This window comes from Chinchilla lanigera, unplaced genomic scaffold, assembly GCF_000276665.1.
Source record: "Chinchilla lanigera isolate Chin_1 unplaced genomic scaffold, ChiLan1.0 scaffold00066, whole genome shotgun sequence".
NCBI lineage: Eukaryota > Metazoa > Chordata > Mammalia > Rodentia > Chinchillidae > Chinchilla > Chinchilla lanigera.
In genome coordinates this window covers 1,413,477-1,430,989 of record NW_004955467.1, presented here as the reverse complement: position 1 = coordinate 1,430,989, position 17,513 = coordinate 1,413,477, and the positions used below count along the sequence as shown (strand labels likewise).

The 17,513-nt window shown below is 39.0% G+C and overlaps 1 protein-coding gene across 1 annotated transcript in view; it reads left to right on the top strand.

Annotated features, from left to right (window-relative positions):
- Ncor1 (nuclear receptor corepressor 1) overlaps positions 1–17,513 on the top strand; it is a gene marked incomplete in the record, with an annotated part of 160,248 nt that overhangs the window by 137,550 nt on the left and 5,185 nt on the right. Inside the window, 9 exon segments of the mRNA XM_013522047.1 lie at positions 216–359; positions 2,089–2,254; positions 2,629–3,122; positions 5,576–5,704; positions 6,397–6,554; positions 6,690–6,913; positions 9,195–9,338; positions 12,231–12,373; positions 17,390–17,443. Coding sequence (XP_013377501.1) covers positions 216–359; positions 2,089–2,254; positions 2,629–3,122; positions 5,576–5,704; positions 6,397–6,554; positions 6,690–6,913; positions 9,195–9,338; positions 12,231–12,373; positions 17,390–17,443 — 1,656 coding nt within the window.

Genomic DNA, 17,513 nt, shown 5'->3' with positions numbered 1-17,513 from the left:
ATATTTATTAGTAGAACCTATGTGCCAAATGTGACTAGATAACTCTCAGAATACCCTGAAAGATTATGTTGTGTTCCAGTTGTTAAATAAAACTCTTAAACTTCCTATGTCCCAAATTTAGACCTTTTTGAAAAAAATTTCACATATGCATTTTAAAATTGTACCTGATAGTTTGACATTTTTGTCTTTAAGTTACAGATTCATGTGTTTTACAGGACACTCAACACATCTTGCAGCAGCTGCAAGTGCGGAGAGGGAGAGGGAGCGGGAGAGGGAGCGGGAGCGAGAGCGAGAAAAGGAACGGGAGCGAGAGCGAGAGCGGATTGCTGTGGCTTCTTCTGACCTCTACTTGCGTCCAGGTCAGTGAGAGAGACTGCTCTTCCTCCTAGAGACAGGTCTTGCTGATCTAGTGTGGTGGGGCATTGTGTTTAATGCCATGGGGTAAACAGGAATTCCAAGATGGCAAATCAGTACAGGCCTCAAGTAAAATGCAGGTGAAAGTGCTTACTGAAGTTGGGATGAGGCTGGGTGTGGTGATTCATGTCTGTAATCCCAGCACTTGGGAGGCTGAGGCAAGAGGATCGCTAGGAGTTTGTGGCCAGCCTGGGGTACAAAGTGAGTTCAAGTCCAAACCTTATTTCAAAAATAAATAAATAAATAAATAAATAAATAAATAAATGAAGAATTTGGGATGGAAGAGATGAATTTTAGAAAAAAGAGCTTTTGGCGATTGTGGTATTGTTTTGATTGTCCCAAGCTGTTGTCCCTAGTTGCATATGAAGATCCTGGGCACAGAGCTCTTAAAGCTGAAACAACTGTCTGAGCAAAGTTTCTAGCTAGAAAGGTGTGTGGCTGAACTTGTTTAAAGAGGGAATGGAGAATATGGTTAGAAGGTTTCAGGATATCTTAAATTATAATGAAGTAATGCCAATCTCTGACATTATCAGAGGGACATTTATACAACAGTGCCAAGAGATGAAGTACAGCCCTGGAGGTAGGCATGTGCTGGTACCAAGAGGCCAGTGAGACTGTCAGTAGTTCATATGAATGCTAATGGCAGCATGAATTTTTTTGTTGCAGCTTCTGAATAAACAATCACATTAGCAGTGGTAATGTTAATTGGTAAATGTATTAGGTACTTTTCGAGATAAAAATTTTCAATGCTATTTGTTGAGCATTTCTACTTCAAGGATTATATCCCACAAAAATACATAAACCGATGTAAGGGGTCAGAGGAAGAAAACTGCTGAAGAGTTTGGCTAAAGTGGTACTTTAAGAGTGCATGGTAAAGTCGTTAGTTCTTATGAGGGCAAAGAACAAAGTAGAAAGTTGTCATGAGGGCACAGAACAAGACAGAGTAGAAAAGGAAGTGGTGAGGGAATAGAAAAGTTCCAGACGCCTGACAGAAGGATTTCTGACCCATTTCAAGCTCTCACTCGCTTATGGGAGAATTAAAGATAAGTGAACAAAATGTCTCAAATCTTGAAGCATGGTTCCTAGAGCGGGGGCTTTTGCAAAGGGTCAGATTTCCTCTCACAGGAGAAACGCGCTGAGAGGAAGGTACTTGTGCAGAGTGCAGTGGTAGAATATTATTGTCATTATAATTCTTAGAATGTTGTTCCCAGTTTGATTTTGGAAATCATAAACATAGCAGAATTTGAGGACGTATCTGAGAAGTGAACTCACCCGACTGGTGTTCACACTTCATTATTGGTGCTGTTTTTGTCTCTCTTTGTGATCAAGATTGAGACTAATGGGCCAAAGGTGTAGCTCAATGGTGCAGCTCCTGCCCAGCCAGTGCGCAGTCCTGAGTTCAATTCCCAGTACTGAAAAAGAAAAGATTGAGACTAATTAAGAGATAGTAAATAATTGATATTTTAAGTTACTAGTAGGTTTTATTTTATCTTTATTGAGGAACTTAGGAAATATGTTTCCAGAAAGAATATCTAGTTTTTTGTTTTATTTTTTGTTTCCTATTGAGGAATATTAGGAAATTACCAGCCCATAAATGTTCCTGCCTTTGATCTCTGGCTTCTTCTTATGGTTTATCTTTCTTCCTTAAAACTTTATCTTTTTTGGTTTCTATAGGCGCAGAACAGCCTGGCCGACCTGGCAGTCATGGATATGTTCGTTCCCCTTCCCCTTCACTAAGAACTCAGGAGACCATGTTGCAGCAGAGACCCAGTGTTTTCCAGGGAACCAACGGAACCAGTGTAATCACACCTTTGGATCCAACTGCTCAGCTACGAATCATGTCAGTCTCTTGTATACTTTGTTTTGTTTTGTGTTGAGACAGGTTCTTGCTTTGTAGTTTAGGCTGGACTTGAACTCACAGTGTAGCTCAGACTGGCTTCAAATTTATGGCAGTCATCTGGCCTCGGCCTCATGAGTGCTGGGATTACAAGTGTGTACCACCATGCCTGGTTCTTGTGTATGTTTTGACTCCCTGAATATACCAGTTTCTTGTATATACTGTATGTTTTTTGAAATTTATGACTGTAATAGTTTAACAGTCAAGATTTTATATCCACTAATCTTTTTTGTTCTTCAATTTGTCTTTCTTGTCTCCACCCTAATCCCAGTAAATGATCTTCCCTTTACAGAGCTGTGATTTGGTTTTATTTACAGGCCACTGCCTGCTGGGGGCCCTTCAATAAGCCAAGGCCTGCCAGCTTCCCGTTACAACACTGCTGCGGATGCCCTGGCTGCTCTTGTGGATGCTGCAGCTTCTGCACCCCAGATGGATGTTTCCAAAACAAAAGAGAGTAAGCATGAAGCTGCCAGGTTAGAAGAAAATTTGAGAAGCAGGTCAGCAGCAGTTAGTGAACAACAGCAGCTAGAGCAGAAAAGCCTGGAGGTGGAGAAGAGATCTGTTCAGTGTCTGTACACTTCTTCAGCCTTTCCAAGTGGCAAGCCCCAGCCTCATGCTTCAGTAGTGTATTCTGAGGCTGGGAAAGATAAAGGGCCTCCTCCAAAATCCAGATATGAGGAAGAGCTAAGAACCCGAGGGAAGACTACCATTACTGCAGCTAACTTCATAGACGTGATCATCACCCGGCAAATTGCCTCGGACAAGGATGCAAGGGAACGTGGCTCTCAAAGTTCAGACTCTTCTAGTAGCTGTATGTATCTCAATCTGAGTTTCACAATGTGGTATCTGAGTAAAGAATTACTTTATTCTTTAGGTAAAGCACAATTCTATGGTATAAAGCAATCCTAATGCTTGACTTTAAATGTAAGAGGAAGTTTCTTGATTGATCACTGCAAATATGTGTCTTCTACAAGGTGATTTAAGTATCTTGTTTCCTAAGTGTAAGCTTATTGATGTATTTTCCACCAGAAAGCTACATCTTATAGAGCCAAAGTTGTAATATGTTTATAAACAGAGGGCAGAGCTTATTAACATTATTTAGGGATTTGAAGGATGAGAGATATGCCATCAAAATCTGTGCTACCGAGGTGTAATTTCTCAGGAAACATTTGCTAGGACATGGTTCACTATTTAGGGTAATCTTTCAAAGCCTCTTCTGTCCTTTATGTAAATTTCTAAAATTTCTAGATTATTAAAAAGGAAGACTACCTTATTATTGGTAATTGCTGTTTACTTTGTACCTTTCTTGGATTTTGACCCAGTCTTGTTAGTCATTGTGATAAGTGCTTTCAAGTAAAAAATTCATAAATCTTCCACTAAAATGCTAGAAAAGTTCCTTTGTAAAATGTCTTTTTTTAGCTGGGCGTGGTGGCACACTTCTGTAACCCCAGCACTTGGGTGACTGAGGCAGGAGAATCGCTGTGAGTTCAAGACCAGCCTGGGCTACACAGTGAGTTCAAGGCCAGTCTGAACTACAAAGCGAGACCTGGCCGAAAGAAAGTCTTTTTTTTTTTTTTTTACCATTTCCTAAATTCTGTACAGAACTCCATAAAAACAAGTAGGTATTTAAGCAAGTAGCTGTTAGTACTTGAAGTATTATTAATTATGTAGTCATCTGTCTGTTACCTCCATTACAGAAAGAGAGTAATAGTGGAGATAATGAAAAGAATAATTTGTTGTGCAGCAGTATGCAATTTGTAGCTTTTTTATCTCCAAATTTCCAATTGTCTAATTAGGACTCGTTTGGGTCCATATTTACCCATTGCTGAGAGTTAGAAGGGAGCAGCTTAGTATAGTATATAGTGTATAAGAGAATTACTTTTAACTTGGGATTTGGAAAGTCTACACTACAATATAGGTTTTCAACATGCAGAAAACTGCTGTCTGAGGAAGAGGCAGTTTATGATCAGGTATTTTGTAGGGGTGTAATCAGCATATATAGTGACCTCACTTGGGCTTATAGAATGAGGTGGGAGGTGGGTTGCCAAATCACCAGATTAAAACACTTCTTTTTCAGTTTGTGTGATAAATCAAACCTTGCCTAGGAGTCTTGATTTTCAATGGATCTGAAAATACAAATCACTGGTTCTTTTCTGAGTGTTCATGTTTTGGTATCTGATTGCCATTTTTGTCACTGGACAGTTACATCAACTCCACAGACTATAAACAGTTAATCAAGCGGTTTTCAGTTTGATCTGAGGGCTGCCTTCACTGTGAGAGAAACGCATTGCTTCACTGTATCCCTGTGTCTTCAAGAGCAATGTGAACATAGTCCAGTATCACACTTTCTACTAACGGAACATTATTGTCAGCAGATTTAGGACGCTGATTTATAAGCAGTGTTAACAGTGAAACAAAAGTTGCAAATTAGTGTAAATTGCTTAAATTATAGTTCCTCAATGATTATTTCCTTCCCATTTATGAGGTTTCTCTTCTGCTGAACCCAGGTAATTCTGAAGGTTCCTAAGCAGATTAGACCTATTCCTAGTTCTCAGCTCTCAGCATAGGGCAGGACTATGAACACCTGCCAGTACCCCCTCAGTTTTCTTGGGAACTGCATTTTAAGGGAGCTCTTCTCTCACGTGGGTGATGTTGGGTTGGTTGATATCCTCCCTTTCTATGAATTCATTTCTATTCCCTATCATTCATTTTTATTTTTACAATGTAATACAGTGCAGAACAATTATTCTGAGTAATTTTTGTCAGTAGTACTCCAATTGAGAAAACCATCATAGTGTTACATAACCCACAGCTCTAAAATCATTGTGGTAACGAAGCAGCTTTATAGCCCCAAACTTCTTGTACAGATGGTCCCTCAGAATTGGAATATTGGCATCAATTAACTATTGAGATCTACTTTTTCATTTGTTCATCATCTCTGATGAGTGCTTCCATAGTGATTTTTTTTTTCAGCTCCCAAGAGACTATCACAAATTTGTTCTCTATTCAGCCTCATGTTTATTATGCACTTTTTAAAGATGATCTTAAGAATTCATAGAATTTTAGAAAACTGTACCTTAATGAAATTAGCAACAGAGGCACCTTTGTTACAGTGCAGTGGGCTCAACAAGTTTTATCATTAACCTGAATGCCATTGACTATTTGTGAGAATTCAAAAACTAAAATATGAAAATAGGTTTGAAGAAGTTGTTCATTTGAAACTTTCCATGCATTCATTTTAAAATAAGACTTCTTTTCTTGAAGTATCTTCTCATAGGTATGAAACACCTAGTGATGCTATTGAGGTGATAAGTCCTGCGAGCTCACCTGCACCGCCCCAGGAAAAACTACAGGCCTATCCGCCGGAGATTGTTAAGGCAAACCAAACAGAAAGTATGTCTGTTTTAGCCATCGCTTACGTGTTTTCATTTATCATTTGCTTATTTGTCAAAGTCACACTGATAAGTATTTTTGAAGGTACTCTTATGTGAATCTGCTTGAGAAAAAAACTGCAATTTAAAACTGTAGTAATGGAAGCAACTTGCGGGGGCATAGCTCTGGGAATTGAGCCTGTGGCCTCATGTGTTTTAGGCAGGCATTCTGCCAGTGAGCTGCATTCCCAGGACCACCCAAAAAGCAGTTTTCTCTTGCAGTATTGGGGAACTGAACCCAGGGCTTTTGCACTAAACTACATCCCCATCCCTTTCTCCCTTCCTAAATTTCTAAGTTGCTCAGGCTGAGTTCTAACTTGCGGTCTTCCTGTCTGACTCCCAGTGTGCTGGGCTTACAGGCATTAATCAGCATGCCCAGATGAAAAAGCAGCTTTTAACCTATTATTTATTATTCTTTCATTTATAGTTGAATGATACAGGAAATAGTTATTTTGCTTACTTCTGCATTCATTTTGTTAGTCCTCAGATTTCCATTGGTGAATATCTTTTGCTTCATAACTGAGATACTTATATTGTTTGTAAAGATTTGTGCAACATCCTTTTCACATTATATTTCTGAATTATGTTTAATCTTTGATGCGTGAAAAATGGGGCCATCCTCTGGAGTAAAACAGCCATGTGTTCTCCCTTCAGACGATCCCACTAGACAGTATGAAGGACCACTGCATCACTATCGACCCCAGCAGGAATCACCATCTCCACAACAGCAGCTGCCCCCTTCTTCACAGGCAGATGGGATGGGGCAGGTGCCCAGGACCCATCGGCTTATCACCCTTGCTGATCACATCTGTGTATGTTTTTTATTACTATTTTGATCATGGAAAAAGCAGATTTCTTACAGAAAGTAAAAACCAGTTAAAATGTCTATTTTTCAATGGTTTGGGGGATATATTCTGAGTTTAATCACTTCCTTTTCCTATTCACAGCAAATTATCACACAAGATTTTGCTAGAAATCAAGTTTCCTCACAGCCTCCCCAGCAGCCTCCCACTTCTACATTCCAAAATTCACCATCAGCTTTGGTGTCTACACCTGTCAGGGCTAAAACCTCAAGTCGTTACAGCCCAGAATCCCAAACTCAGTCTGTCCTCCATCCAAGACCAGGTTCTAGAGTCTCTCCAGAAAATCTTGTGGACAAAGCCCGGGGAAGGTATGGTCTTTATTGTGAACTGTATGTAAATTTCCCAGCATTAAAACAGTTGAAAAACATCTGCAAGATAGGGGATTAATTTCTTACATCACAAGTACACTTGCCTTTGTCCCTGGAAAGTGTAAATTGGGATTTTTCCTTTGTACATATTCTTAGAATGTCCACTGTCTGGGCATTTGATACTGTCTTTTTAGTGAATATTCAAAAGTTGGTTGTACTATTTGTGGGTTATGAAGCAGTTTAGGGATAACTGAGTGCTCCTTCAGAATCATCTTCCCGATTTGGTGCAATGGTACATGATGTCTGTAATCCCAGCTACATGGGAGGCTGAGGTAGGAGATCATGAGTCTGAGGCCAGCCTAGGCAACATTGTAAGATCTTGTCTCAAATGCAAACAAAAAATAATCATCTGTCAACATTTATCTCACTCAGTGGTTTCTGCTGGGCCAGCAGTAGTAGACCTTTAGGAAGGTCTTAAATAAAGGATGGCATCATAAGAAGAAACATTTTATATGGGAGAAGTATCTGATAAAGAATATTTTCTTACTTGATATTCTGTACTTGGATTGAAAATGAAAGGAGGGAGGGTTTTTAGTTCAAAATGGTAGACTAAGCATCAGCACGTTAAATTATCATTAAAAAGCACAAAGCGAATTAATTCATAAGAAAGCCAAGAATAAGCATGAAATAACAGAACAAAGATTCTGGCAGGTACCTGGATGACAGAGAGAACAGCTGAACAAGAGTAGTGGAAATCATAGCTCAGCACATGATAAGGGAAAATCTGCAGCAGAAATCATTATCCAGCCTCCCTACAAACTCCTCAAAATTAGCAAAGAACAGAAAGAAGAATAATGTATTTTAAGAAACTTTAAAAAAAACACTTTATTGCAGAAATTTTCAAACATATACACAAGTAGTATAATACCCAATACAGGATTATTCTGAACCAAAACTAGATGCTATTAAGGATAGGATGGACATGTTTATTCTCTGTAACCAAAAAAGAAGAAGTGTAGCTATCAAAAAAAAACAGAAAGCTCTTTCTCAGTGATGGTTGATTCCTTACATAAAGTACTGTCTAGCAGATTTTGAGCACCTGATGGATGGCATTTATGAAAAGAGAATCCATTTGCTTTTTCACTTGCAATTTCTACTGTCACTGTACCTGTGCACCTGAATGAAGAATGTTATATTTTTTCCATTGGTTTTGGTGAAATTACCTGGATTTATAGTTTAAATTGTTCACATACTCTGTAAGCAAAACACTATAGTTCTAGAATAGGGTTTAAATGCTATAAATCGCACAGAGATGGCTGAAAGATGTTGGGACAGGGAAGGGTAGACAGGGAAGATGAGCACAGCATGTGTCCCAGTTTCTTCACTTTTCAAAAAGAAAAGACAGACGGTTAAAATAGTATGCTGTGTAAAGTTAAAAACAGACAAACTACAGGTTATAATGTGCAAAACAAGGCAAAGTTCGAATACTGTCTGTAAATTTAAGAAAGCCGATACTGTATCAGGTTTGATAAATCAGAAAGTAAAGGTGTAAGATTAGTTTCGGAAGTAAACGCCAAAGGAACTAAAAACAATTGCCAAAAATTCAGAATTGGGGCTGATTTGGAAAGGAAATAGTATTTTATACAAGGGCTTAACTACAGTCGTAATAAATACAGATGTTGAAAGTCAGGTGGTGCTTGGTATGCATACTCTGTAAGTCATACTTTTCAAGGGTGGAGGTCTAAACTGTATTTAGCTCACATTATCCTTACCAGTATCCAGAGGAAAAATACAAAATTGCAGGAACCTCTCAGTGCTAAAATGGTTTAACTAGAGCCTATGTGTAACTAGACAAAACTCCTTATGGATCAGTTTAATACTTACGTCCTTATCAGAGAAATTACTTAATGAGGAAAGACCTGGTAGGTTAAGCTAAAATAAGCAGCCAAACCCATGAGGGTTCACCTGGACAGCTGGTCAAAGGGAGGATGGAGCCTGATGTTGAAATACTGTACCTGTGGAGCTTTAGCATGGGCAGCTGCTGCCGCTGTGTCCTTGCACACTCTGGTGATATGATTCTCCGTCTGTGGAGAAAGCAGCAGAACTGTAGGTGATACCTAGGTATAGCAAGTCAGCAGCCTTTGCTCCAGAGTGAAATCAGCTTTTGTTCCTGAGTGAAGTCATGAGTTAACAATTTCTGTTTAGAAGTCATGAGTTAACAGTTGCTGTTTAGGGTGAGCTCTTGTGGAACAAAGTCTAATTTACGTGTTATGTACAACAGCAGGCCTGGAAAATCTCCAGAGAGGAGTCATGTCTCTTCAGAGCCCTACGAGCCCATCTCCCCACCCCAGGTTCCAGTTGTGCATGAGAAGCAGGACAGCATGCTGCTCTTGTCGCAGAGGGGTGTGGAGCCTGCAGAGCAGAGGTAAGCACAGTACTTCGTAGTCGTTGTTTTTGCTGCTAGGGCAGGTTTAGTGCCTTGAAATTTTTAGTTACTGTCTTTTTTGTCTTACATGTAAGGATGGGACTCTCAGAGGATCATTCATTTAACCTTTGTTTGCAGTAAGCTAATGCTAGTGGATTTTAGCAAAAAAATACCATATCTAAAAAAAGAAAATTTACTCATTATTCTTAAAATTAAGTCCTTCTAGATCTTTACCAAAACCAGTTTTGTGGTGGAGAGAGGCCTGCAGAGTCATACCTTGACTGAGCCAACACAAGTACTGGCTTATTAGATCTAACTGTTTTATGTATTATCTCTTTCTGACATTTGTTTGTCCCCTTGCATTCATTCACTCGCCATATTTCCACAGTGGTAGTCTAAAACTCACTTCAGCCGAAGCACTAGGTGACTGGTCAACATCTGAGTTCCAGGACAAGCTTTACGCAGTTCTGTTTCCTATTATTTAACCATAATGCTGTATTCTGTGCTCTCTGAATTCCTTTGTGTTCTGTTTCTTGGTATCTAATCAGGATCCCCAGGACTGAGAGATGAATATGTGATTTGCCTCTGGTCAGACTGATAGGATAGTCTGAAGTTTAACTCAATACTGTTGGTTCATTTCTTAGAATATAGAATTATTTTAGTATATATACTTATAAGTAGCCAAATAATGTTGGTATCAAATAATTTTGCTATCCTCAATGAAATGAAGGAAATTTATTTTTGGAGAGGAAATATTAAATATAATTATTTACATGATTTCCCTTGAGTACCTGAATTTTTTGAGGCCAGGGACTTTGTCTTAACTCATTTTTCTATCAGCGCACTTCTCTTTCTTGGCAAATAATATTTTGTGTGTGAATCCACATGACCAGATTAGGTTATCAGCAGCCTTTCATACATTCTCTGTTACTACCTTAGCTCTAGCTAGATCTTCGGCTGCCTTGAGCTGTAGGGTAAACTTGTTTTTAAAAAGTAAATGGCCAGAGACAATGAGCAGTGAACAGAGACTCAGCAGCAGGGCAGGGATAACTACACACTGCCACACTGCAAAGCCTCTCTGAGGCTGAGACTGACTGGTCTCCAGATCAGCTTTCAGGTTGTAGGGTTCTGTCTCAAGATCTAAGACGGATGAGAAGACAATGAAGCAGCTTGCTTCTAGAGATATATGTAAAGTTACTTAGATTAACTTTATTATTCGACTCTTCTAGTTCAAGAGAAAGCGACCTGATAACGTGCGGGCTGAGGGGTTAACAGATTTTTCTACTTGACTAGCAGGAGAAACTAAAACAGACTTAGGCATAACACATGGGATTATGTCACCCCACTCAGTGAATGCAGGCTTCTGTCTCATTACTTACCAGGCCTTTAGAGCATGTCCTGCTGAGAGCTGGGCTTGTACCCAGAGGAGGTAGCCACGGGTGGTACACAGTAAGGCTCCAGTGAGAACAGTACCTCACACCCGTTTACTATCGGACAGGCAAGGTGTGCCCCGAGTGACCTTTCTGGCTGTTTTCTCATACAGAAAAACAAACGCTGTCATCATAAAATTTTAAAATGTTCTTTGCATCTAAGCCTACACAAATACATTCTAAGAATTTTTTTTTTTAATTACCAGTAGCATTCGAATCTTTAAGCTATGAAAAGAAAATACTCTTCAAACAGCTAAACCTTTTGCTACAACTTTTTTGGAGGTGCTAATCTTCTTTAATGTGCCCCATTCGTATATCTAGGTACTATATATAAAACATACCAAGACTTTTAAAAAATAAACAATAGAAATTGGGAAGACCTGAGATATAGTAATACAATAATAATTTTAAATGATAACTAAAGCAATCCTAACAAATAGGAACATGATCACTCATTTAATTAAAAGGAACTTTCTTTTGTCCAGTTTTTCACAAATGTTTCATCACCGGCAAGCGCAGCCGGCCCACGTTCATGCGGTCCTCCCTCGCTCCCTGCACCTGTAGCATTTCTCTGTAGTCTCTTCTGTACTATTCTTCCTCTCCCCCATGAGCATCATTTTAATCATGGCTTTCTTTTGTCATTTCACATAATTTCCAAAGTGAAGAACTATTCCTGAAATTGGTCATGCTGTACTTTGATACAAAACTGCTTTGGAGATCATACATAAGAGAAATGATGCCTCACTAAAAGGAGATTTTTAAGTGTGTCCGGTTTATATTAAATTGTTTCCGTGTTAAAAAATACATTAATATTGGAAGGTACCAATGAAATATAAAATCTTTTGTATTAAACATAGCTTTCTTGATAACTGGCTTGAAATGACTGTAACAAACGAATTGTTTAGGTAGGAGTGTTTCCTGTTTTATGGGCAAGTATGCTATTAGTTGTAACTCTGGTATACTGAAGTAATTTTTTAATTCTGCTGGAGTGGTAATCAAAATAGTTCATGTTGGCAGGCATGATGGCACACACCTTATAATCCCAATATTGAGGCGGCTGAGGAAGGAGGATTGCCATGAGTTTGAAGATAGTCTGAACTACATAGTGAGACCTCATCTTTTAAAAAAAGATGTGAAGCTTTCAGAAAACATGATGATAAGCTGTTTCTGAGTCTTCCAATTATATTCATTTGCTGCCTGTTCATTCCTTAAGAATCTCTATTCTAGATTACTGCTATTTTAATCTTACTTTATGGTATCATCTTTGAGGGCTAAAGTTACTTGACTGTGACCTTAAATGACATACTAACTGGATTACGGTAGTATGGTTTTTCTAAAGGTTGTACCCACAAACACCAGATTGAGAAGCAATAGTTTTTCCAAGTATTCTGTTACTGTCATCATCATCAATTGGAATGTTCTTGGTACATGAGTGTAATAGACTGAACTGTGTTCCTGACAGGAATGATTCCCGCTCACCAGGGAGTATAAGCTACTTGCCTTCGTTCTTCACCAAGCTTGAAAACACATCACCCATGGTTAAATCAAAGAAGCAGGAGATTTTTCGTAAGTTGAACTCCTCTGGTGGAGGTGACTCTGATATGGGTAAGTGGGATTTCTTTCATGAACCCCAAATGAAACATGAATTAGTGTCACCATTCTTGCCTCTCCTGTAATCTTTGAGGGTGAAAGCTCTGTAATGCATTTATCCAATACATCTAATCTGTTTCATAGGCAAGTATGCTATTAGTTGTAACTTTGGTATACTGAAGTAATTTTTTAATTCTGCTGGAGTGGTAATCAAAATAGTTCATATTGGCAGGCATGATGGTACACACCTTATAATCCCAACATCGAGGAGGCTGAGGAAGGAGGATTGCCATTAATTTGAAGCTAGTCTGAACTACATAGTGATGCCTCATCTTTTCAAAAAAAGATGTTAAGCAGAAAGCATCACCATAAGCTGTTTCTAAGTTGCTCCCCAACTGTCTGCCAGTTCACAAAGAGTAGTCCTACTGAGTAGTCCTACTGCTCCTCTTTGAAGCTGTCCATTATTATATGAGCTTGGCTTAACTGTCTGTAGTTTTTTCTTTTTGATCCCATTAATTTTATCTGTTTGGATCCTCTCCACGTGATATCATTTCACACATTTGAGAAAGTGTGTGTCAGAGTCTTCTTGTCTCTGTAAATATCCCATTTCATCAGTGGTTCCTCACATCCTGGTTCTTTGTACCCCAGCTATGCCAACTGTTATACACCAAGTAATACTAAATAGTGTGACACAGTCAGGCATATCCTAAATGTGTCATTATTTTAAGCTACCCTGAGATTTTATTAGCTTTTTTTGTTGCCAACCTGCACACTCAAGTTATGGCTAAGGTCTCCTGATAGCGTTACTCTTAAACCATACCTCTCCCTCTGCTTTTGCAATTACTAGTCCCAAGGACAGGACAAGACAATATGTACTTATTCCATTCCAACTACTTTTTCTGCCAGGGTCTGTCTAGATCGGTTTAGTTGTTCAGCATTCATCTGCAACACAAATAATATCAACAATAGTAGGGAAAGATTAACCGGCATTTACTGTGTTCTAAATGTATACATATGTACATTCATTTATCCTCACAACCGTATATGCTACATTCAATTGTCTCCGTTTTGTAGATGAGGAAACTGAGACTCAGAGAGGCTTAATAACTAGCACGGGTTACACAACTAGTAAGTAAAGGGGCTATGGTGCAAACCCAGGCTGCCTTCTAACAATTCGGTACTCAAAGCATCGTTACCTACATTACTGGTAAATATCTAGTAAAGCTCTGTTAGAACCTTGCATTTAGATTAATGTGCACACATTCCCCAGAACCTTCTTGTACTGTTAACAGCACACTCACTTGTATGACCCCCCCCATCCAGTTACATCCCAGTGATAACGTAGGTCTGCCTCCATCTGCTTTTTCTGTTTAATGTGTCATATACTTGTCTAATGATCCTGTCAAAACAAGAAATGCCAGGTGGATGTGTATTTGGATTTCTGTCGCTTTGTGATTAACAATTGTTGAACATCAAAGAGAAAAGGGTGAGGTTGGGTCACTTGTTTGTGAACCTGTTTAGCTCTTAACTACTAAAATCATCTTTCTAAACGACAAGTCATCTCAGAGAAGTGGTAAACAGATGATCTCAGAGATAAGTATTCTAGAGTATCCGAATTGATTTCAAGCAGACAGATGTCCTTTAAAAAAAAAAAAAAAAATTACCATTAGGGGTTTCTTGTCTCCAATCTTCAACAATTTCATGTATTGTTTACAGCTCCTCAAATGTCACCAATAAGAATACAGTGCCTTCATTTTCAAATTCTCATGACTCAAAGATAAATTTGTCAATGTCTGGAAATATACAGAGCAAAAGCAGTTGTCAGGAACTGTTTGAGCATGGTGTGGTTTACACTCATCCTCTTCAGTTTCTGTCTTGCCCTTCACAGCAGCTGACTCAACGATCACTGACTACGCTGAGAGATGGTGTCTGCTCTCTAAATGTACAATGAAAAAACTACCTATTTTAAGGGAAGATAGAGTATATTAGAACACAACTGCTTTAGAGTCTAGTATTTTTTAATAATTTCACTTGTGGAATGGGAAGTTTGTATTAAAGAACTAGTAAGCTCCTCGGAGCCCAGAGCACTAGTCCTCACTGGGAAACTGAACTAAGAGATCAAAGCCATGAGCAACCAAGATAGTTTTTCTTCAGAAAACTGTCTCTCAATTCAGTTGATAAGTATATTCATTTAAAACTGTACTACATGAAAAGCTATGTGATCTCTGTAGCTTCTGACACGAGTCCTTTTCCTTTTTCAGAAATACAGCACTTTTTTCTCTTTTAGATGCTGCATTCTCCTGTGGTTTTTTGTTTTGAGTTTTTTCCTGTCTTCCTCTTTGGGCATTTCTTCAGTCTTAGAAGCTTAGTCTTGCTTTGCTTAGCCCTTGTTTTTTCCAGGGCTCTCTTCTCTGCCCTTTCCCTTCTGAGTCATTTTATCCATGTGGGAGTCTTAAACTGTCACTTTCATGCTGAAAACTCACATTTCTGTCTAGGTGCCAGCTCTTCCTACTAAATTGGAATGTATGACTGCAGACCTCCTTTGTTCTTGAATAGCTGACTGGCTCCACAAATGTCTGCACGGTTGAATTTATATTCCACCTCCCCACACAGAAAGTTCTTGCTTCCTCCCTTCCTGTTCCTTTTACACATTACTTTATTAGCTTCCTCTGTCAAATCTGCCTCCTAACCAGCTCTCACATGTCTACCTTTCTTTCCCCTTTATTCTGAGTAACATCACATTTTTTAAGCTACATAAGTATTTTAACTGCAATTTTTAAAAAGTCTATGTTAAATGCACATCTTCTAAAATGACCACTAATAAAAGCAGATCGAACCAACATTATTTGGTATTTCTGACACTTCCACTAACTAGCTTTAACTATTCCTTTCCCAAACAAAAACTAAGAGCATGGCAAACCATTCACAAAAGGACATGTAACTGTGTCGACCAGGCCGACATTGTGAACGTCATCTTCAGTTCAGCAGCTTTCTCGTTTACCCTGCACAGCAGTGCTCTCCACCTCTTCAGTGCTTTTGTACACACCACACTCTTTGTTAAACAAGGGCCCTCAATAATGTACATTTGTCATCGTCACTTGAGTGCCTAAAGTGTATGAACTACAAGGCTCCAGGAATGCAGAAATTCTGCATGTTTACCAAGCTACCCAGGTGGCTATGACACGGTTTAGAAAACATTACATGTTAAGATGCATTGTGAATGAAGAAAACATTACATGTTAAGATGCATTGTGAATTAATATGTTAAGTATTATCATTGGCTTAACGACATGAAATTATCTACGTCTGACCATTTTGTATTTTAAAAAACAAGGTAATTTTAAGCCAAGTGTGGTGGCACACACGTGTAATCCCAGCAGTTTGGGATGCTGAGGCAGGAGGATCTCAAGTTCAAGCCCAGTCTGGACAACAGCAATTCATGGAGAAGATCTCTCTTAACCAAAAACTATTTTTTAAAAAGCAATGTGGATGTACCTCAGTGTGAAGGCCCTGGAACTAATCTCTAGTACTGTTTTTAAAAAGTAATTTAAGATTTAACCAATAGTAGCTCAACAAGTATTTGTCAAATAAATGAATGAGTTCTATTCCACAAACTGTGATAACTATAAGGCTGAATTATTTCAGGTTCAGTTTATTCACTGTTATTTGGCCCATAAGTGACATTGTAGTTCTTCCTGGAGATTCTTCTCCTCCTCTTGTCAGTTTCAGATCTACGTGATAGAGTTAGCTTCTAGGTACCCTTACTCTCCCAGCTGGTGCTCACCCTCAGGTGAAGAGCTGACCCTCTTACACTCTTACCTCCTCCATGGGTTGTCGTTTGTTTGGGCACCCACTTAACTTCCTGGTTCTTATGTCCATTTAAAATTTTACACATCAAGTTGGAAGCCGTAAAGACACTGTTTATGGGGGCTGGGATTTAGCTCAGCAGCAAAAGCGCCTGCCTGGCAAGCACAAGGTCGTGAGTTCAGTTCCCGGTACTGGAGAAAAACCAAAAAAAAAAAAAAGAGATGTAGTTTTGGGCCGGGGAGATAGCTCAGTGGCATAAGCACCTGCCTGGCAAGTGCAAGGTCCTGAGTTCAATTCCCGGTACAAAAAACAAAAACAAAAACAAAAACAAAAAAAAACCCCAGCAATAAAATCAAATGGGCTGGGGATTTAGCTTGGTGGCAAAAGCGCCTGCCTGGCAAGCGCAAGGTTGTGAGTTCGGTTCCCAGTACCGGAGAAAAAAACCAAAAAAAAAAAAAAGACACTGTTTATGTCCCCAAATCCTCCCTTCCTGGCACAAAATGCTTTGTAATTCCCAGGTCACCTGTTTTCATTTAAACTGCGAATGACAAGTTTCACAGCAGGACTGAAAGAATGAAGAGGCAGAATATTTTCTCTTATCCAGGGAATAACCTGAGAATGTCAGAACAGCTTCCAGTTAGTCACAGTGGGGAAATACAGTCCTTTTCACACTGTCACTAACATAGCTTTCCCCTGGTTCTAATTTAAAACCCATTGCCTGGCGTGGTGGCACACACCTGTAATCCCAGCACTCAGGAGGCTGAGGCAGGAGGATTGTTGCAAGTTTGAGACCAGCCTGGGCTACAAAGTGAGTTCAGGACCAGCCTGAACTGCATAGTGAGACCCTGTCTCAAAAAGGAAAAAAAGAAAAGAAAAATTAAAACCCATTGATACTTTAGGAGTCAAGTTACTGTTTAAGGTTTATTTTTTACCAGAAAGCCTGGATTCCTCATCTGAGAATGATGTTTTAGTAGTGCAGTCTCTTCGTCTTTTGTGAGTTTCTACTACTTGTTTTTTGTTCTCTGCCTCACCTAATTTTTTATTTCCCAATTTCCTTTTTTAAAGCAAAGTGGTTTCATTTTATCTCCACCTAACAGATATAAAGTAAAGGCTGAAATCATAGAAAGTAAAAAATTTAATTTTACTGTAGGAAGTTTTTTTGAGACTTTATCAACAAATGAGATTGTCTTATCTCAGTTAACTGAAATGTGTGTTTAAATATAGCAGCTGCTCAGCCAGGAACTGAGATCTTCAATCTGCCAGCAGTTACTACATCAGGTAAGACTCAAAATATATCATTTACCAGTATGGATTTAGTGTAGTAGGGGTCAATTCAACAAGTAAAGTA